General features: G+C 35.5%; 1 protein-coding gene across 1 annotated transcript; it reads left to right on the forward strand.

The window, feature by feature from the left end:
- The first annotated feature begins 1,539 nt into the window (after positions 1-1,539).
- Positions 1,540-3,317, forward strand: LOC113321991 (aspartyl protease AED3-like). The gene is made up of 2 exons (XM_026569986.1): positions 1,540-2,076; positions 2,160-3,317. Exons 1-2 carry the CDS (start codon positions 1,597-1,599, stop codon positions 2,988-2,990), a joined length of 1,311 nt encoding a protein of 436 aa, XP_026425771.1. The 5' UTR covers positions 1,540-1,596; the 3' UTR covers positions 2,991-3,317.
- The last annotated feature ends 15,756 nt before the right edge of the window (positions 3,318-19,073 follow it).

Consider the following 19,073-nt stretch of genomic DNA (forward strand, 5'->3'; position numbering starts at 1 on the left):
GTACTACATCCGGAGGGATCTCTCGCTCTTTACTATGGAAGAAGATGTTAATCTTATTCGATGTTGGCTATATTTGTAACGAGAAATATGACCAGTGATTATTTCTGGGAAAGGGTGTGTCAAAGGTTTGTGGTGTTGCGAAATGAACATTTAAGAAATATCGAGAGCCTTAAACTGAGTTTTTCATTCATCAATAAGGATGTCAGACGTGATACAAAATTTTTGTGGATGGTTCACCGTGATAATTCTGGATTGCCCATAAAGAACTGGTGAGTATCTTAATACATTTGTCCTCATTGAGCAATTATATTTGTTTTTCAGAAAACCATGGCTCAAGCCTAGTTTGTTGAAGAAAACAAAAGATATTTTACGCATTTTGAATGTTATGAACTCTATAAGCTTTATGTGCCTTGATTTGTTGTTGTTTGATGTTATTGTGTTCGACTTTTCGTTATGAAATCAAGATATTGAACTCTAATAAGTATTGCTTAATATAAAATGGTAGTCTAATTTAAGGTTTAGATATTTTCATGGATTAATATTACTGCCATTTCTTTTACAAGATATAAACTTAGATAATAATAATGACTTCAATAAATTTCTAGTACAATCTTTGGCCTCCTGTTTTTATTCATTTGACGTATCTTCCATTCAACGCGCTCGTGAACTGTTTCTCCTTTACCTTTTAGCGAAACATTTTCTTGGATTAACTTCAAAAACTTGCACTTCCCTGTAACTATTTTCAATCTTTTTAAAACTACCATATATCTTAAAAATAAAAACTTTAAGTTTGACATCGCAACAAAATGTAATAGTTTTTTGAGACATTTCACTTAAGAATTTGAATCACTAGAATAAATATAAAAAGATATTTAGCAGAGGAAATCCAAGAGAATTGGCTTTTAGTGTGAGTGGAATGTTTGAAAGTGATGGTAATTTATAGTGGTAAAATGGTAGCCATTTTTTTACTGTAACAAAGTACCCGTCGGCGGCGTCATTAAGCCGCTGGGCCGCCAGCAACCGAACTTCCACCGTGCAGATTTTGTCTTACCACCAGCAAATTTAATTTATATAAACCACTCGTTTTTTCATCAACTGCCGAACACTTTTACCATAATGAAAACTCTACTATGCCTATCCACCTGGTTGAATAAAAAGAATTAATGATAAGTTCCACATGAACCGCCTTTACTAATCTTTTCTTGAGGATATTTAGACAACGTGAGAAGTTATTTTTGGGCTTCTAGAAGTAAAAAGTGTATCTTTTATGAAATATAAATATTTTTTTACTTTTAGCTTCTGGTATTATATTTTACTCCTAGAGAATTAGGAGTAGAAACACTTCTGGTTTCATACACCCTCGACCCTCCTAATCTAATTTGTACTTTTCACTTTTGGGACTGTATATCTCTACTCTTTGATTGAAATCTTTTCTTTACTCTCGAGTCTGAGCAGTTTAGGGGGAAATCGTGGGGCCCAGGATGCATTCTCATTTTGTTAGCTAGCATCTATTTCCACTATATAAACACAATTCACCACTCTCAGTTTCCATAACTCAAAAACACATCAAGATACTTAATCTCTTTATCCGTCAAGATGTCACCACCCACTCTACTTCTCCTTTGTTCCTTACTAACCCTACTTTCTTTCTACCCATCTCAAGCGTATTCCGATAACCATGTCTGTAACTTACCAGACCATGGTACAACCCTAAAAGTCATGCATATCTACGGCAAATGCTCACCATTCAAACCATCGAAATCACTTTCATGGGAAGAAACTGTGTTTGATATGGCTCGTAAAGACGAAAATCGTCTTCAGTATCTTTCTAGCCTTGTTTCAAGAAGATCAGATGTTCCGATTGCATCTGCCAGACAGATTATCCAGAGTCCTACTTACATTGTTCGGGTTAATATCGGTACTCCAGCTCAAACAATGCTGATGGCCATGGATACTAGTAATGATGAAGCTTGGGTACCCTGTAATGGCTGTTCAGGATGCTCTTCTAAGCTCTTTGATTCTACCAAATCCACTTCTTACAAAACTCTTGGTTGCGGATCTGCAGAATGCAAGCAGGTACACACATTATTAATACATAATGCAAAACTTAGACATTTGTTAATGACCTGAAACTAACTTGTGCTCCGTTCATTTTGCAGGTTCGAAACCCAACTTGTGGTGGATCATCAGTATGTACTTTCAATCAAACTTATGGCGTTTCATCTTTCTCGGCAAACCTCACACAAGACTCAGTTCAATTAGCAAGAGACCTTATCCCAAATTACTCATTTGCTTGTCTAGGAAATGTAACAGGCAGCTCTGTCCCTCCACAAGGATTACTTGGCCTAGGAAGAGGACCCTTGTCTCTCCTATCCCAGTCCCAAAGTCTCTACAAATCAACATTCTCATACTGTCTACCAAGTTTCAAGTCACCAAACTTCTCCGGTTCACTAAGGTTAGGACCAGTAGCTCAACCCAAAAAAATGAAGTACACCCCACTTCTGAAGAACCCAAGACGGTCTTCTCTCTATTATGTCAACTTGTTATCAATTAGAGTTGGAAGTAAAGTAGTTGACATCCCACCAAGTGCATTAGCCTTCAACCCCACAACCGGTGCCGGAACAATTTTTGATTCAGGGACAGTTTATACACGGTTAGTTACCCCGGCTTATGAGGCAGTAAGAAATGAATTCAGAAGGAGAATCAAGGCCAATGTTTCTTCGTTGGGTGGATTTGATACTTGTTACACAGAACCCATTGTTGCACCAACGATAACGTTACAGTTTAGCGGGATGAATGTTACTTTGCCGCTTGATAATATCTTACTTCACAGTACTGCAGGAGGTACTACTTGCCTAGCTATGGCCGCTGCTCCAGATAATGTGAACTCAGGTCTGAATGTGATAGCTAATTTGCAACAACAGAACCATCGGGTTTTGTTTGATCTGCCAAATTCCAGGCTTGGGGTTTCTCGTGAAACCTGTACCTGATTCAGAAAAATCACATGAATTCAGTCAGAAGACAAAAAATCATTACAAATAACTAGTGTTGTTATTGGGTTTATGTATCATCATCTATGAGTCTTTGTTTTGTAGCTGTAGTATCTCTTAATTTGGTCGCTTTTGGATTTTGTGGGTCATTTTGATGCAAATATCGAGCCTAATTAATCATCCAAGGGGCCTATGAGAATAGCGGTGTGAAGTGTGATGTTGTAGTTTTGTACTGCTGCTACTGTGCTCTATGCGCATAATGATATCACGGGTTGGTTATCTGTTTGTGCATTGAAAAGTGGTCAGAGATATTGATTGCCTTGTCTGTCTCTGGTAGCGCTTTCTAGATCTGTTTTTCTCACTCTATCTTCTACTTTACTCTTTCTCTAGTAATGATATGTTTTTTCACTGGGGTAGAAAATCTTTTCCACGAGGAGGGGTCATTGCTGTGAGCACTGAGCACTGACCGGACTTTATTATGGTTTTATTAGGGTTTAAGAGGGAGTATATTGGTAGATTCGGTACTAGTTGAGATACGGACTAATGGAGAGACTTCGGATTCTATAATCATTATGCTGCGAAAATGTTACTTTCAATGTAGCTAGAGTAATTTTGCTTATAAGCTTGACTGCTATTGACGATTCAACACAAGAAGGTTAGGTCTCGGTATTCGGTAATGATAGAATGGTTAACCTCTACAACTCCGTTTGTTTCTCCTTTACAGATTCAGTCATGGGCTTATCAAGGTTGGGCTTTTTAAGAATTCTGAAGTCATTATCGCAATCCTGTTTTCAAACATACTCAAATTTTTTGAGACATACAAGGTAATGACAAAATAGAATCACTATGTGGTAAAATCAATAACCCCTTATCCATCATATTTTTATCATGACAATAATGCGCTTATTTCATTAGTGTTAATGATAATAATTAGAATTTAATATTGATGATTAGTAGTTAATGATAATAATTCGTTTCAATTTTCAGCCAAACTTCACTCTTTAATGCCATAACATCCTGGAGTTTTCGATTTAAACCTAATATGTCAATCAAATATTATAAAATAATACATGGTTCGTAGGAAATACTTTGTACATAACTTTACTCGATTTGATTTCTTCTTCTCATTCTTCAGTTCGCGGATTTGAAGAACGATTAGAAAGATTACGGTTCTTCGCGCAAATCATTTTATTGGTGTGTTTAATCGACGATCAAAGTTTTAATAAATCGAAGATGATGAAAATTCGTAATCAGGATTTCACGAATAAGTTCGGTTTAGAAGAGAAGACGAGGAAAATAAAATTAATTTTGTGGAAATTAAGTTTATGAATTTAAGTTTTCAAATTACGTATTCTAAGTTTTATGAATTTAAGTTTATCAATTTAATTACGTTTCTAATTAAAAAAAAATATTTTTGTGATTTAAAGTATTCAAGGATATCTAAGTAATTTGCTACCCATAAGTCAACCCTTATCACCCCACCCTAGGTATGATTCCTGTGCCTCGAAACAGTATGTCTAAATCGCCTCCTAATTGGGACTACTGACCTGAGGGCCCGAAGGGAAACAAGTCCCTTTTATGGCTACTTTTTTGGAAATTGTAGAGTAGCGCAAATGTGCAATCTGACACAAAGATTTCAACCGCGGCACATAAAATATCGAAAATGCACCTCCCTTTATGTATCCTATTTTTTCAGGGGTATAATTGGCAAGCAAAATAGCATATAACATATCTAAAAGTTCGTGCCTCGCAATTTTACAAATTTTATCTCGTTGGAAAGATTTTAAAGAGATCTACACAATGAGTACAAACAACAATATCAAAATTAAAGTTTTTACGAAAAATTTGGAGGTGTGTATCCTTTTAGGCACAATTTTCAAAAATTGAATGCATAGTCATTATGCAAACCACCACAAAGGATGCAGAACATATTATGCAGCCACATTTGGTTTATGCATCAACTAATTTTCCGTTGCAACTAATAAAACGATGTACTCCCTCTATTTCAGGAAAAGTGATACTTTTACCTTTTCAAGCTTGTTTCGTTTTTCTTCGGTCGGCCCTCTCCATCGTGGCAACCGTGTTCTATTTATACTCCGTAGATGTGTTTTATTTATAGTGTTAATGAGATAAAATTATAAATAGATAAAAAAATTAGTGTTAGTAGATTAGACTTAACCGGTGACTTTTAGATAATGATCTATTTATTTTATCCAAAGCCAAAATGAGGATTATTATAAGGCAAATAAATAATTAAAAAGTATATACATATGTACGATGAATTTAATGCTACAAATATTCATGTAAGCATTTTTATTTTTATTTTGAAGCATGATTTTTATTAAACTAATAAGAAGCTATTACATTGGGATATGATATCTAAGTAGATATTAGTTACACTTGAATCAGCATGCCAGGAATCATCAGTAACATGATAGTGGAGCAAAGTGTAATATGTAGTCTCCGAACGAGTATTGCATGGGTGGTAGTTGTCGAAATCGGTGAGGTGGATATGGGTTAGGTTGTCCACGGCCTGCAGACCTTCGAATGCTTTCCACAAGAAAAGTTGTATTTTTAAAGGACACATGAGTGCTCATAGGAACTTGGTTGATGATGGTGGAGTCCGATGCAATTGATCTGATATGCTAGTCAGGCATTTCAATCCAGATGCTGAGGAGGGTCGCCCGATAGTTACGTGTCCATCTCCTCTTTTTTTTTCTTCCGTTTGATCCATAGTGACTCCTTTGACTTGATTCCTTAGATGGGTGAGTACCATTATAATCCCAATATGATGATCCCAATTATAAGTATTCAGTAGAATTCCGGGGAAAAAACTTGTGCACTTCTGTGAGAGACCGAGAGTAGCTAGAAGAGGTCTGCAGTGTTTACAATGACCTTGACTAGTGGTGCAATCAAAACAACTTAAACTAGTAACTATTACAAACTAATACAGACACAGACTTAACAAATATAGTAGACCTGATTTCTGAAGGAATCATGTTACAAGGTAAGTACAAACCTGAAATAAGCCTAGAAAATACTACACGTAGACGTAAACAAATACTTAAACACTTTTAATCTGAGCAACAAAACCTACAGCTAGAAATAGTACACAACTGAAAGCAAGAACTTATCACAGAAAAGGTTGGTATTCCACCGATCCCGAGAGTAACTATTTAGGACCTGTTGATTGTTGTTGTGATGAAAAAACTTCAAATTTCCAGGTTGAATAGTATAGATTCCTTTGTCTATCGGAAAATTATTTCTTGCTGAGAAACTATCCCCATGATAAGAGCTTGGAGCAGATTTAGGATATGGTATGCTCGACAAAAGCAAGGATGGGGAAATATGTTAATACTTCTTCCTGGAGTGTCGCTGAAATACAAATGATTGAACCAAAACCCTGGCTTCTAAGATATCAAGTTTCTAGCTAGCCTTGGTTGCTGAGAAAAAAGGCAAAAAAATCCATCGAAAGTAGTTGTCTAGAGCCAACCACATCTTAGCTCGATTGTTTGAAATCTATCCCTCCATAGTCATCATACATGAGTAACCCTTCAAGATACTCAAAAGAGATTGCAAAGACACAGAAAACCTCATAAAATCTCAAGAAGAAAAGAGACTTCAAGAATAAAACACCCATCAAAGGAGAAAACAGAAACTCCTTTTCATAGAACAGGAACCAAAACAAGAAGACTACAAATCTAAAATGTAGACTTGAAAACCAACATGGCTGTCGAAGAAAAACCACTGACGGACCCATGAAGGGGCTAAAGGGGGCTATAGCCCGGGTCAAATGTGTAGAAAAATAAATTTATGTATGAGTAATCTCATAAGTTTTTGGTTTAGCCCACACGTAGTTCTGACAACTGTCCAGAATTAGTTGTAAAATCATAACAACTTGCTATAATTTTGGTCGTAGTCTATGTTTTTGTTGTTTTCTTTGTTTCACATGCAGTAGAAAGTCTTCCTTTGTTCCCTTATTCTCTCATATGCAATATTTTCTCCATTAGTTTGTACGTTTAAAATTATTTCTAAACTTCTAAAAATTTATCGCCGCCGTTGGCCGCTTAGTCATTGCCTTACCCTATGAACTAGCCCTACCCAACAAATAATCCTGGGTCCGTCCCTGAGAAAAACCATCCAAAACCATTCAACTAGGACCAAACTCATCTAAAATAAACAATTTTAAGTCTGAACTAGAGGCAACCACCAACAAACACACAACCCCAACGGGGAAAAACTGATCAACAACAACTGGTGGCGTTCAGAGAAAGAGATTTGTCCTACAACACAACTCAAATCCAGGTACAAAGAAAAACACAGAAAACAGACAAGGGTTGAAATTGAAATAATGATTAACTAATATCCCTTTGAGCTCTAACGATACTTATATAGATATATACGGTGCTTCTTATAAATTTTGTGTAGTTTTTTGTAGCCAAAATTGTTATTTCAATGCCAATATTAATTTTTAATAGTAGTTGTCCGTATTTTATGAAAACAAAAAATTCTGATCATTTTCCACATTGATATTCATAATTCCTCAACATTATTTATGTCTTAGTTGATGTATTGATTTCAGTTTCTGCACCTACTGATAAGTGCATAATTCATATGATTTTAGTGTCCATTCCATACCTGTTTTAGCTATTATTCTTACATATTTTCGTATTATTACTCTTGTTTTCTCTTGTTTGCCTCTATCAGGTGAATCATCCAAAAAGGAGATACAAATTTATGAAAATAGCTATAAAGAGAAGTATTCCAAGAATCCAAGCGCCCAAATCCAAGAGAAGTGGAAGAAGTGCGACGAAAAGGAGCAAAATGCTCAAAATCAAGAGAAGGGCCAAATACCGATATTAACTTATTAAAATTAAGCATTTCTCATCACCATCTTTAAGATAATTGAAAGATAAAAATAATGCAAAAATAATGAGGTCATTCCGAGATCGGATGAAGAAGTTGTGGCCAAAACGAGTTTTTATCGAATACCGAAGACGGTAAAGTATGCAAACGGGTACACATACTTTAAGTCCGAAAATTTCTGTTGTATTTTGTAGTATGCATACGGGTACGCATACTTAGCCCCTTGCTTTTGTGGTTTACGTACTTGTGAAGGCCTAAGGTCACGTTTGGGGTTGTTATTTCATATTTTCGGGTCGGGTTCTTGAACCGAACTAAATACGTGAAGGCCAAGAAATGTAAACCTATAAAAGGAGGTATTAGGTCATGAATGAAAGATGATCAAGAGGTCACGAACTTGAAAGTCTTGGAGAGGAGAAATATCACACGGAGCGATTCTTCAATCGTAATGATATCTCTAAACTTTTCTTATATGTATATCATAGATGTTTCTACATCCATGAGTAGCTAAACACCTATTGATTGAGGATGAATTCTAAGTTGTAAACTTGATTTGGTTTAATATATGAATCTATTTTGATTTCTTCATATGGTTATCGTTTCTATTTAATATTAAAAATACTTATGATTAATTGATAGATTGTTTAGGTGGCCAACTGAATATATTTGTTGATTTAATATATTTCTAGTGAGGGTTAGGATATCCGTAATTGTTGAATAATTACTTACACAAGTAGAAAGCGTGAAACCTTGCAGGGGGATTTTGTAAAGCGATAACGTGTAAACGCAATCTTAGCAAGTAGACCGAGCGTACTGAGTCTAACTAATAGGATCAACCTAAATTCACAAAACCTAAAGCATTCGATTGAATTACATCTTGTAAGTGTACCTCAAGGTGGTTCAGACGAATAGTATCTGGTAACTAAGGGTACCTGTTATCCAGTGATTTAAGGAATTTTTGGAATAGCTAAGCGTACCGTTATTCTACGGTTGGTGATAATCTATGTTAAATGACGAATAGATGAATATATTAACTCATTGATAGTTTATTAACGAAGAAGGATTCTTCGATCACATCTCTCTATTGCTTACAACTTAATATTTTCAATTGCTTTTCTTTACTTTATTCAAATCTAAAACAAAAACCTCCCTTTCTGACACTTTGACAACTAAAACTCATTGCTCTTCGTGGGAACGATCCTTACTTCCATTATATTACCAGTTAATTGTGTGGAAATAAGATAAATAATTTGATTGCACTTACGACAACCATCAAATTTGGGTGCCTCTACCGGGGAGAAGTCGGTGGCTTTAGTTGTTAGAGCACTGCTCGGTCGAACTCGCATGCATTGCTATCTCAAGCATGTTTGTCAATGTTAGTGATCAAAACTATAAGTCTTTATTTCTAGTCTACTTATAGCCAAGTATCGGACTAGGATAGAAAGTGTAGTTGAGCTCAAGACTCCATGGCGATCATCATACGAAGACGAAGAACTACTCAAGGAACTGGTGGAACTTCATCGACTAAAAGGTATGTAGAGACTTGAACTTATCTATCACTCAAAAGTCTATCTACTCTATATCCTATCTTGAGACAAAAGTCGTTTTGCTATATAGACTTTGATTATACACATTTGCTATTTCGAGTCGAGTTTATCTCGCTTATCTATTTCTCGAAATATGTGTTGGTAAGCATTCTCTTTGGCCATGTTCATCTTTACTAGTGACGAAAGTCATATTAAGTTTCAATTACTTGAAAATTGCTTTGACGAAAAATAGTGTGTGAACAACAACTGTATAACGTCCTCTAAGAATGTATCAATGATTGAAATGAGAGTTTAGATTATATAACCATGATTGGATATAAACATTTTGTGGTAACTCATACGTGTATAAGTCCTTATTCCTTGAACCAAAGTATGTGTACTTTACTGCTCAGGAAAACCGGAACTAGAGTCCGCGTACCAAGTCCGCGTACTGTTGGAAGTTCACATCCCGTGAATTTCTGCTGGAGTTTGTGAATTGAAAACAAACTTATTCCGGGTACTTAAGTCCGCGTACTAGTATGCGTACTTAAGTTGGTTATTTTCTAAAAACGATTATTTGTGAACTTAAACTTATATAAACTAAGGAATGCAAGTTTGCAAACCGTGGCTATAAAGTTCATGAATCGATTCGAGTGAATCAAATCGTTTTTGATTCGATTGTGTCTTGTATACTTATATAAGATCTAAGCAATTGAACAAATCTCTAACTAGTTCATTTGAGTCATTTGAACTAGTTATGGTAAAAAAGAATATGGTTGATATGAAAGTGCTCATATGGCTAACCATTTGGTTAACTACTGTTGAACCAACTAGATGTACATGTTTGGGGTACGGTTACACAAACCTCAATAAACTTGCATTTCATTTGTGTGTAACAAGCTACGTATCGATCTAACGGTTGAAAGATATTGGCTTGAATCTAATAAGGTTTTCATCTATCGGTGAATATTAAATGCTTTTTTACTAAGATAACATTGATTGCAAACCCTTATTTGAAAGACTATATGAAGGAGAACTCTAGCAACTGGGAAACCTAATCCCCACACTTCATGTGTGATACTAGTTGTATTAGATAGAGTCGATTCTCCTTTAACCTTAGGTTTCTACCAAGACCCTGTAGGTTAACGACTTGAAGACTTCATTGGGATTGTGAAGCCAGACCGATATTACTTTTCTTGTAGTTGTGTGATTTGATCTTGTTGTTTCTATCGTACTAAGTACAATCGTAAGATTGGCTTGAGATTGATTTCTCCGATAGGCAAGATGTAAAAGTAATCACAAACATATTCGTCTCATCGTTTGTGATTCCACAATATCTTCTTTCGCCGCATCGATTAATATTGTTGTGAGGTGATTGATAATATTGAGCTGTTCTTCGGTAATATAAGTCTGATTTATCAATTGGTTCCTGTTCACCCTGATTTATCAAAAGACGGAACAAAACTCGTAGGTATTTCTGTGGGAGACAAATTTATCTATTACCGTAGACTTTTCTATGTGACAAAGATTTGTTTATATAAGTCTTCGACTTTGGGTCGTAGAAACTCTTAGTTGTGGTGAGATCAGCTAAGGGAATGAAGTGTGTAGTATCCTGCTGGGATCAGAGACGTAGGAGCATAACTGTACCTTGGATCAGTGTGATACTGATTGGGGTTCAACTACATTCCAGACCGAAGTTAGTTTGTAGTTGGCTAGTGTACGTAGCGGCTTAATACAGTGTGTGTTCAATCTGGACTAGGTCCCGGGGTTTTTCTGCATTTGCGGTTTCCTCGTTAACAAAACTTCTGGTGTCCGTGTTATTTTTTTTCCGCATTATATTTTATTATATAATTGAAATATCAGAGGTTATGCGTTTGAATCAATCAGTTAGAATATTCGACCTTTGGTTGTTGATTTACATTGATTGATACTTGAACATTGGTATTTGGTACCGTTCAAGTGATTTCTCTTGTATTCAAGTAGACTCGCAGATTTCTATTTGATTGAGTAAGAATTGAATCGAGAAAGAGAGATATACTCTTTGATATACTTTATTAAGATTGAGTCTAGTTTATTCTTTTGAAAGTATATTGGAGTTAGTCCATACAGATTGCTTAGCGAAATATTGGGTGAGGTTGTTGTACCCCCACCTTTTCAATTGGTATTAGAGCAGGCAAACATGTTTAAAGGCCATACAAGTATGTTTTTGTAGCGATTTGACTCTATGGACAAAAATTATATCTCTATAAACGTACCACCAGTCTTCGATGGCTCAAACTACCTATGGTGGAAAATTGTTATGCGTGATTTTCTTCAAGCTCGTGATTTTCAAACATGGGTACGTGTTATTAATGGCTATGAACCTCCGGTGAATACAGATGGAAATTTACCTATACCGAAGGATATTGGTAGATACAGCCCAGAAGAAGTTCTTGCTGCAAAGAAAAATTCTGACGGCTTAAATGATATCATACATGCCATTACCCTAGATCTTCAGCACCATGTGACTATGTGCACAAAGTCTAAAGAAGCCTGAGATATCTTAGAAACCGTATTTGAAGGAAATACCAATGAGAAATAAGATAGACTTCAAAACCTAAGTTCTGATTGGGAAAACCTTCGTATGGCAGATGAAGAAACGTTTGATGAGTTTAATCACAAAGTATTTGAAATTGTTAATGCATCTTTTGCATTGGGTAAGACTATTCCTGAAAAGGACATTGTAATGAAAATTCTCAGATCACTGCCATCTAGATACGATTCTAAGAAGCATGCCATCGTTGAAGGAAATAATCTCGCAACGCTTTCCAAAAATACTCTGGTTGGGAAGCTAAAGATCTTTGATCATGAGCATACGTCCAAGTCTAGTAAGGATGTTGCTTTCAAAGCACTAAAGAACATTAAATTACTTGATAAAAGTAAAAGTATCTATATCTCTGAAGAAGATCTTTCTGAGGTTGATTCATCAGATGGAGATCTTGACAAGTCAGTCTCGTTGATCACAAGACAGTTTAGGGATCTTCTTTTGAAGAGAAGTGAACGGTTTTCCAAAGATAAATCCAGGTCATCAGATAAACCTCATAATCGTGTTCCTCCTAAAAATAGGGATATTGATGAAACTGATGATGAGGATATGCCTCAGTGCTTTAAGTGTAAAGGCTTTGGTCATTTTGCAAATGAGTGTCCAAATCGAAATAAATACACTGGGAACAAATGTCTTGCTGCAACTCTTGATGAAATGTCTGACAATTATGATTCTAATGAAGACGAAAAATCAAGTGTTGCACTTCTTTGTGAAAATATTGATTTTGATAACTGTAGTAATACACACATCAATCTTGATATTCTTTCAGAAGAAAACTTAACCAATCTAGAAGATAAAATTGACCTTTCTATTGGAAACTCTGTGTATAATGTTTCAGGTTCTACTATGTGTCTTGCAGCTTGCACGTCTCAGATGCCTGAACTATATAAAAGATTGACGTGCTCATATTCTTTACTCAAAGGTCATGAACTATCAAAGTGTTACAAGTACAAACACAAATTGAGACATGTCAACAAACTTCAACGAAGAGCAAATCGTTTAACAAACAAGCTTAAACTTGCTCAGAAGACCGCTGAGGTATGTAAGATTTTATCTTCGTCTAAGAAGTTAGTTTCCAAAGACAAAACAAGACCATTAGAGAAGAAAGTATGGTCAAATCGTTTTGACAGAGGTCTGTGAATTCCTCTCAAGAGGAACATGGTGGACAAATTGTTGTTCACCGCAACACAACTTGATTGTGTTGATTTGAAGATCTTGTCTCGTGTGCCTGATCAAAAGAGACAAGGTTTTGTATCTCTCAGGATTTAGGAAAAGTTTGTTTTTCTTTTTTTCTTAGTTTTTTTTTTCTTTGGAATTCTCTGTCTAAAGGAGGGTTATTCTCGACAATTCTACTATCTCTAGGGTTCAGAATTGTACATGCACGAACCTGTTAAAAAGGTTTTGCAACCGTACATTCCTTTTTCCTTCCCTGGGACCTTTTTTTTAATCTTGAGACTACTTGTTGAGTTTAAATTGTGATTTCCTCTCACAAACCCATACGCTCATGGATACTCCAAGCATTATGTCTTCTAATGGAAAATATGTTAATATTGAAAAAGCGGGGGTCTAACAACACCACCTAATATTTCGCTTAGCAATCTGTATGGACTAACTCGAATATACTTTTAAGGGAATCAACAAGACTCAATCAATTAAAAGTATATCAACGAGTTTATATCTCTCTCTTGATTTTATTTACTCAAGCAGGAACTACGAGTTCTAATCAAATACAAGGAATAACTTGGATGGTACCAAAGACCAATATCCAAAGATCAATCAATGACAATCAACAACTAAAGGTTGGATTACTATAATTGATGATCTAACGCACAACCTGTATTATTTCAATTATAAAGATAAAACAATATAATGGGGAAATTGAAATAACACAGACACCCGAAATTTTGTTAACGAGGAAACCGAAAATGCAGAAAAACCCCGGGACCTAGTCCAGATTGAACTCACACTATATTAAGCCGCTACAAACACTTGCCTACTCCAAGCTAACTTCGGACTGGATTGTAGTTGAACCCCAATCAATCTCACACTGATCCAAGGTACAATTATGCTCCTACGCCTCTGATCCCAGCAGGATACTACGTACTTGATTACTTTAGATTATCTCACCCACAACTAAGAGTTGCTACGATCTAAAATCGCAGGCTTTGACAATAAAAATCTGTCTCACACAGACAATTCTATCAAAGGATCAATCTGTCTCCCACAGATAAACCCTAAAGGTTTTGTTCCGTCTTTTGGTAATAATCAAGGTGAACAGGAACCAATTGATAAATACGGTCTTATATTCCCGAAGAACAACCTAGATTAATCAATCACCTCACAAAAATCTTAATCGTATGGTAACGAAACAAGATGTTGCGGAATCACAAACGATGAGACGAAGACGTTTTTGATTACTTCTTATATCTTGCCTATCTGAGATATCAATCTCAATCCAATCAATCTGATTGTACTCGTAAGATAGAAGATGCAAGATCAGATCACACAACTATGATAAAAGTAGTATCAGTATAGCTTCACAATCCCAATGAAGTCTTTAAGTCGTTAACCCGGTTTGAGAAAAGAAAACCAGAGGTTAAAGAAGAATCGACTCTAGTATGCAAACTAGTATCACACGTAAGGTGTGGGGATTAGTTTTACACAATACTAGATGTCTTCTTTATATAGTCTTTCAAATCAGGATTTTTCATCGGTCACAAAGCAAACAATATCCACCGTTAGATGAAAACCTGATTTAGATTCAAGCTAATATTTCTCAACCGTTAGATCGAAAACTTAGCTTGTCACACACACTTGACAAGGCACACTTCTAGGTTTGTTAAACGTACCCAAACGTATGCACTTGTTGGTTCAATAATAGTTAACCAAAAGGTTAGCCATATGAGCATTTCATATCAACCATGTTCTTCTTCACCATAACTAGTTCAAATGAACTAGTTAGAGAGTTGTTCAATTGCAAGGAAATCTTATGTACTACACAAGACACAATTGAAGCAAATATGATTTGATTCACTTGAATCGGTTCATGAACTTTTATAGCCACGGTTTGCATACTGCATTCCTTAGTCTTTTTAAGTTTAAGTTCAGAAATCATCTTCAGATATATAACCTTTCTCAAGTTCGCAGACTAGGTTCGTGGACTTAAGCAACCGGTAGAGTTTACAAACTCCAGCAGAAAATCTCGGCAAAGACCTTCCGCCGATTCGCGGACTGGGTTCGCGGACTCAGCTAGTTCGTCAACTCCAGCAGAATTTCTCGGAATGAGAAGTTCGGCAGTTCGCGGACTTGGCTACAAGGCATTCTTATGGTTTCTCTTGATCAACAAAGTTCGCAAACTTTGCTTCAAGGAATATGACTTATACATAAATGTGTTTCCACAACAATATTTATTTCCACCATTGGTTATTTAATCTAAACTCTCATTTCAATCATTGAAACATTCTTAGAGGGCATTATATAGTTGTTACACCATTTATCGTCAAAGCAATTTTCAAAGTGATTGAAACATATCATGACTTTCGTCACTAGGTAAAGATAAACTTGATCGAAGTGAAAAGCTTACCAACACATATTTCGAGATATAGATAGGCGAGGTATACTCGGCTCGAAATACCAAATGTGTATAATCCAAGTCTATATATATATAGCATACGAATTCTTGTCTCAAAGAGTAGGAGATATAGTAGATAGACTTTTGAGTGACAGATAAGTTCAAGTCTTCACATACCTTTTTGTCGAGAAGTTCCACCGGTTCCTTGAGTAGTTCTTCTTCTTGTATGATGAATCTCCATGAAGTCCTTGAGCTCAACTACACTTTCTATCCTAGTTCGAGACTTAGCTATAATAGACTAGAAATCAAGACTTATAGTTTTAATCACTAACATCGACAATCATGCTTGAGATAGCAACGCATGCGAGGTTGACCGAGCAATCTCTAACAATCTCCCCCTTTTTCAATTTTAGTGACAAAACTATCAATACATATGGAATAAAATAAGATAAAGAAACTTTAGTAGCTCCTATTCCACATGTCTAATCTTCAAAATTCCTCGAAATCTTCATCACTTCCAAGTACTCCAATGATCCCAAAGGTTGTAAGTTTAGTATCACCGTTGTTGAAGATCCGTAGCTATAACAATGAGAAAGCATCGGTCTCGATCATTGTTATACAATGTCATAGTATTATTACACAGTGTCAAAGTTCAATTGTATCACAACTTCAACAATAATACTATGGTTATATGTATCACTCCCCTTTAGTCAATACTCTATCTCACATGGAAACCACTCCCCCTTACATAATGATCTGAAAACCATATGTATTTGTAGTATGAACTACATATTAATTCTCCCCCTTTTTGTCAATAAAATTAGCAAAGGTACAAGAACGGGATCATAATGAATTTCCGTAAGAGACATTTCATGACTAAAAGAAAATACATACCATCTAATTTAGATGCAATCATATAGCCGAAGCTAATAGCATTCATCAAGGAGTTTAAAGATACAAGATAACCCCTCTAATATTCCATAGTCGCACTCCCTTCAAGATATTACCATTAAGCATAAGTTTAAAAGAACTCTCCCCCATTTGATGTCATTCCCGAAAGAACAACAAGAGCGACCTTAATTTCAAAAGAAAAGAAGGATTTTATTGGACACCAAAAACCATGAGAATGATTTTCTATATCCAAAAACTCAATCAAATTAATCACAAGTAAACCCATGATTAATTTAATCGGAATACACAATCAAATTAAACACAAGAGGTGATCAATTCGATTGATTATGCTCGACATAAGAGAACTTACGGAGCATAGGACTAACATAACCATTTGAAAATGAATAGGATAGTCGTTCATATACTCAATATAAGAGAAATCTTACGGAGTATGGAGATACTCAACTAGATTAATTACAAGAGAACCCATAATTAATCTAGTTTGAATACACAACCAAACTAATTACAAAAGTAATCAATTCAATTGTCATTTGTTTTGCTCAACATAAAAAAACTTATGGAGCAATAACTAAATAACCAAACAAGATGATTAATTTAGTTCAAAAATGCTCAACATAAAGTACCTTACGGAACAACCAACAAAGCTAATCAAAAATTAATCAACTTGGTTGTATCGTGCTCGACATAAAACACATTACGGAGCCTCACAGTAATACATAAAATATGGATCGGGGATGATCAATACTGCGGAATACTCAATGATTCATTCTATCTTCAATCACTATTTGCATAACGATATTAATAGACATAATCTTTGAAAACAAAAGATTATTAACCTACCTTCCATCAAAGAATTGACAATATAGGCTTAACTTTTCAATTTGTCAAAAGTCTATTCATTCTTTTACCAGTACGTGAATACCGATCACAAACGACTTTACTTTTGACAGAATGGGACCTTCAAGTTCACGGGCGCAAACATACATAACCCATAAAAAATTGCAACATAACAAATCACACGGATTAATACTGCAAAAACATCATCCTCCAAATATTTTTAGAATTTAATACCAAATAAACCTAAAAAACAAGAAGATGAAACATAATACCTATGTGTAGTCACAATAATTGCTATTCAAGCACTAGTTATTCTTCCAACTAAATCAAAAAGAAGACATACTAGGCAACAATCTAAAGAAAACCGACTCCAGCGCTAAGCCCGAACACGAACTAAGATCATATGGACGGTTCAGGATCCTCACGAGTTATAGTGCCTTCAAGCTTGTGATCAACAACTACCATTGCATCATCGGAGAGATGATTCTCTTTGCGAAGATCATTGATTTTATGTTTTATGATACCAAGGTCAGAGACAACCTTTTCCAACTCAGTTTTCAACTTATCAAGACCTTTTAGAGTATCAACAAGCTGTTGTTTTGCTTTCCCAAAGTACTTAATAAAGTCATGAACAACTTCAACAGAAATTATATCATCCTTCTCTGCATCTTCATGATCATAGGCAAAGAAACATGAAGCATTAGGATGACCTTCATCTACAATTGTTCTCTTCCTCTTAGATTCAACAACAATCTCTTTGTCAAGGAATCCTTTTGAAAAACCACCGTAGCAAGATGAGGAGGAAGACATTCTTGAAAAACCCAAAAACCAACCTGGAGTACACGTACGTGACTTGTAACCAAGAGGTCGGATATTTATTCTTGAGGAAGATATTCTAGGGTTTCTTAGAACCGTTTACTCGGGCCAGAATAGGTATCCGTTCTAGTACAACATTAAACCAAAAGAATAAAACAAACAAAGAACAAAAAAAAAATACTTATGCAAAAATGTTTGTGATTGATACTCCAGCTAAAGACGATAAGAAAATAGTTTAGAGAATCAGAAAACACTTTGCCATCAATTACACCTGATAATATCTCACTCAACCAGGATTTTTGTGAATGAGATTCCTCCTTGTGATTAATTAGCATGAGTACGAGCCTTGATCTCATCAAACGACCGTAGATAACGGTTGACTCTCTTTTTCAAAAGTCTTGAGGGAAAACGATTATGATGTGAAAAGTTATCATAAAATTTGATATCATCAAAATAAGATGCATAGTTTTTATTTTTACCTGTAGTAGCTTGACTAGGGCAATTCGACAACCTGTTAATGATCTCTTTATATCCTTCCATTATCATTTTTAGATTGTCTTCACCATCCTTGCCTTTTTCTTCTGGTTCCTTTTTCACATCGAGAACAACATCATTTCCCTTTCTATCATAAGAAGATTTATGACCTCTTTTTTGATGAAATGATTTAAGAAGACTGTCTCTCCTTTGAACATTTGAGGAACATCTTGAACTGACCTTTCTGGTATAGAACACATGGCGAGCACTAAAACCAATTGGTTTAGACATGCGAATGTCAGTTACACCTTCAAGAATCAAATCTAAGGTGTGTTGAAGACGATCAATAGATTTGTCATTCAACCTGGATTTTCTCTCTCGTTCAACATGTCCTTTTGAATCACAAAAGATGCATATTTTTTGATCAATGAGGTGATCAGGAGAAACAGTTTTACCACCATTTTTAGGAGACCTCTTCCTCCTATGTGGTGTAGATATTC

The sequence above is a fragment of the Papaver somniferum genome, chromosome 11 (assembly GCF_003573695.1).
Source record: "Papaver somniferum cultivar HN1 chromosome 11, ASM357369v1, whole genome shotgun sequence".
NCBI classification, from domain to species: Eukaryota; Viridiplantae; Streptophyta; class Magnoliopsida; order Ranunculales; family Papaveraceae; genus Papaver; species Papaver somniferum.

What these genes read in the sequence shown, in the direction of transcription:
- LOC113321991 (XM_026569986.1), top strand. Translation starts at nt 1,597, where the DNA reads ATGTCACCACCCACTCTACTTCTCCTTTGTTCCTTACTAACCCTACTT. An exon ending in GATCTGCAGAATGCAAGCAG is followed by an intron (nt 2,077 to 2,159) that starts GTACACACATTA and finishes TTCATTTTGCAG; the next exon opens with GTTCGAAACCCAACTTGTGG.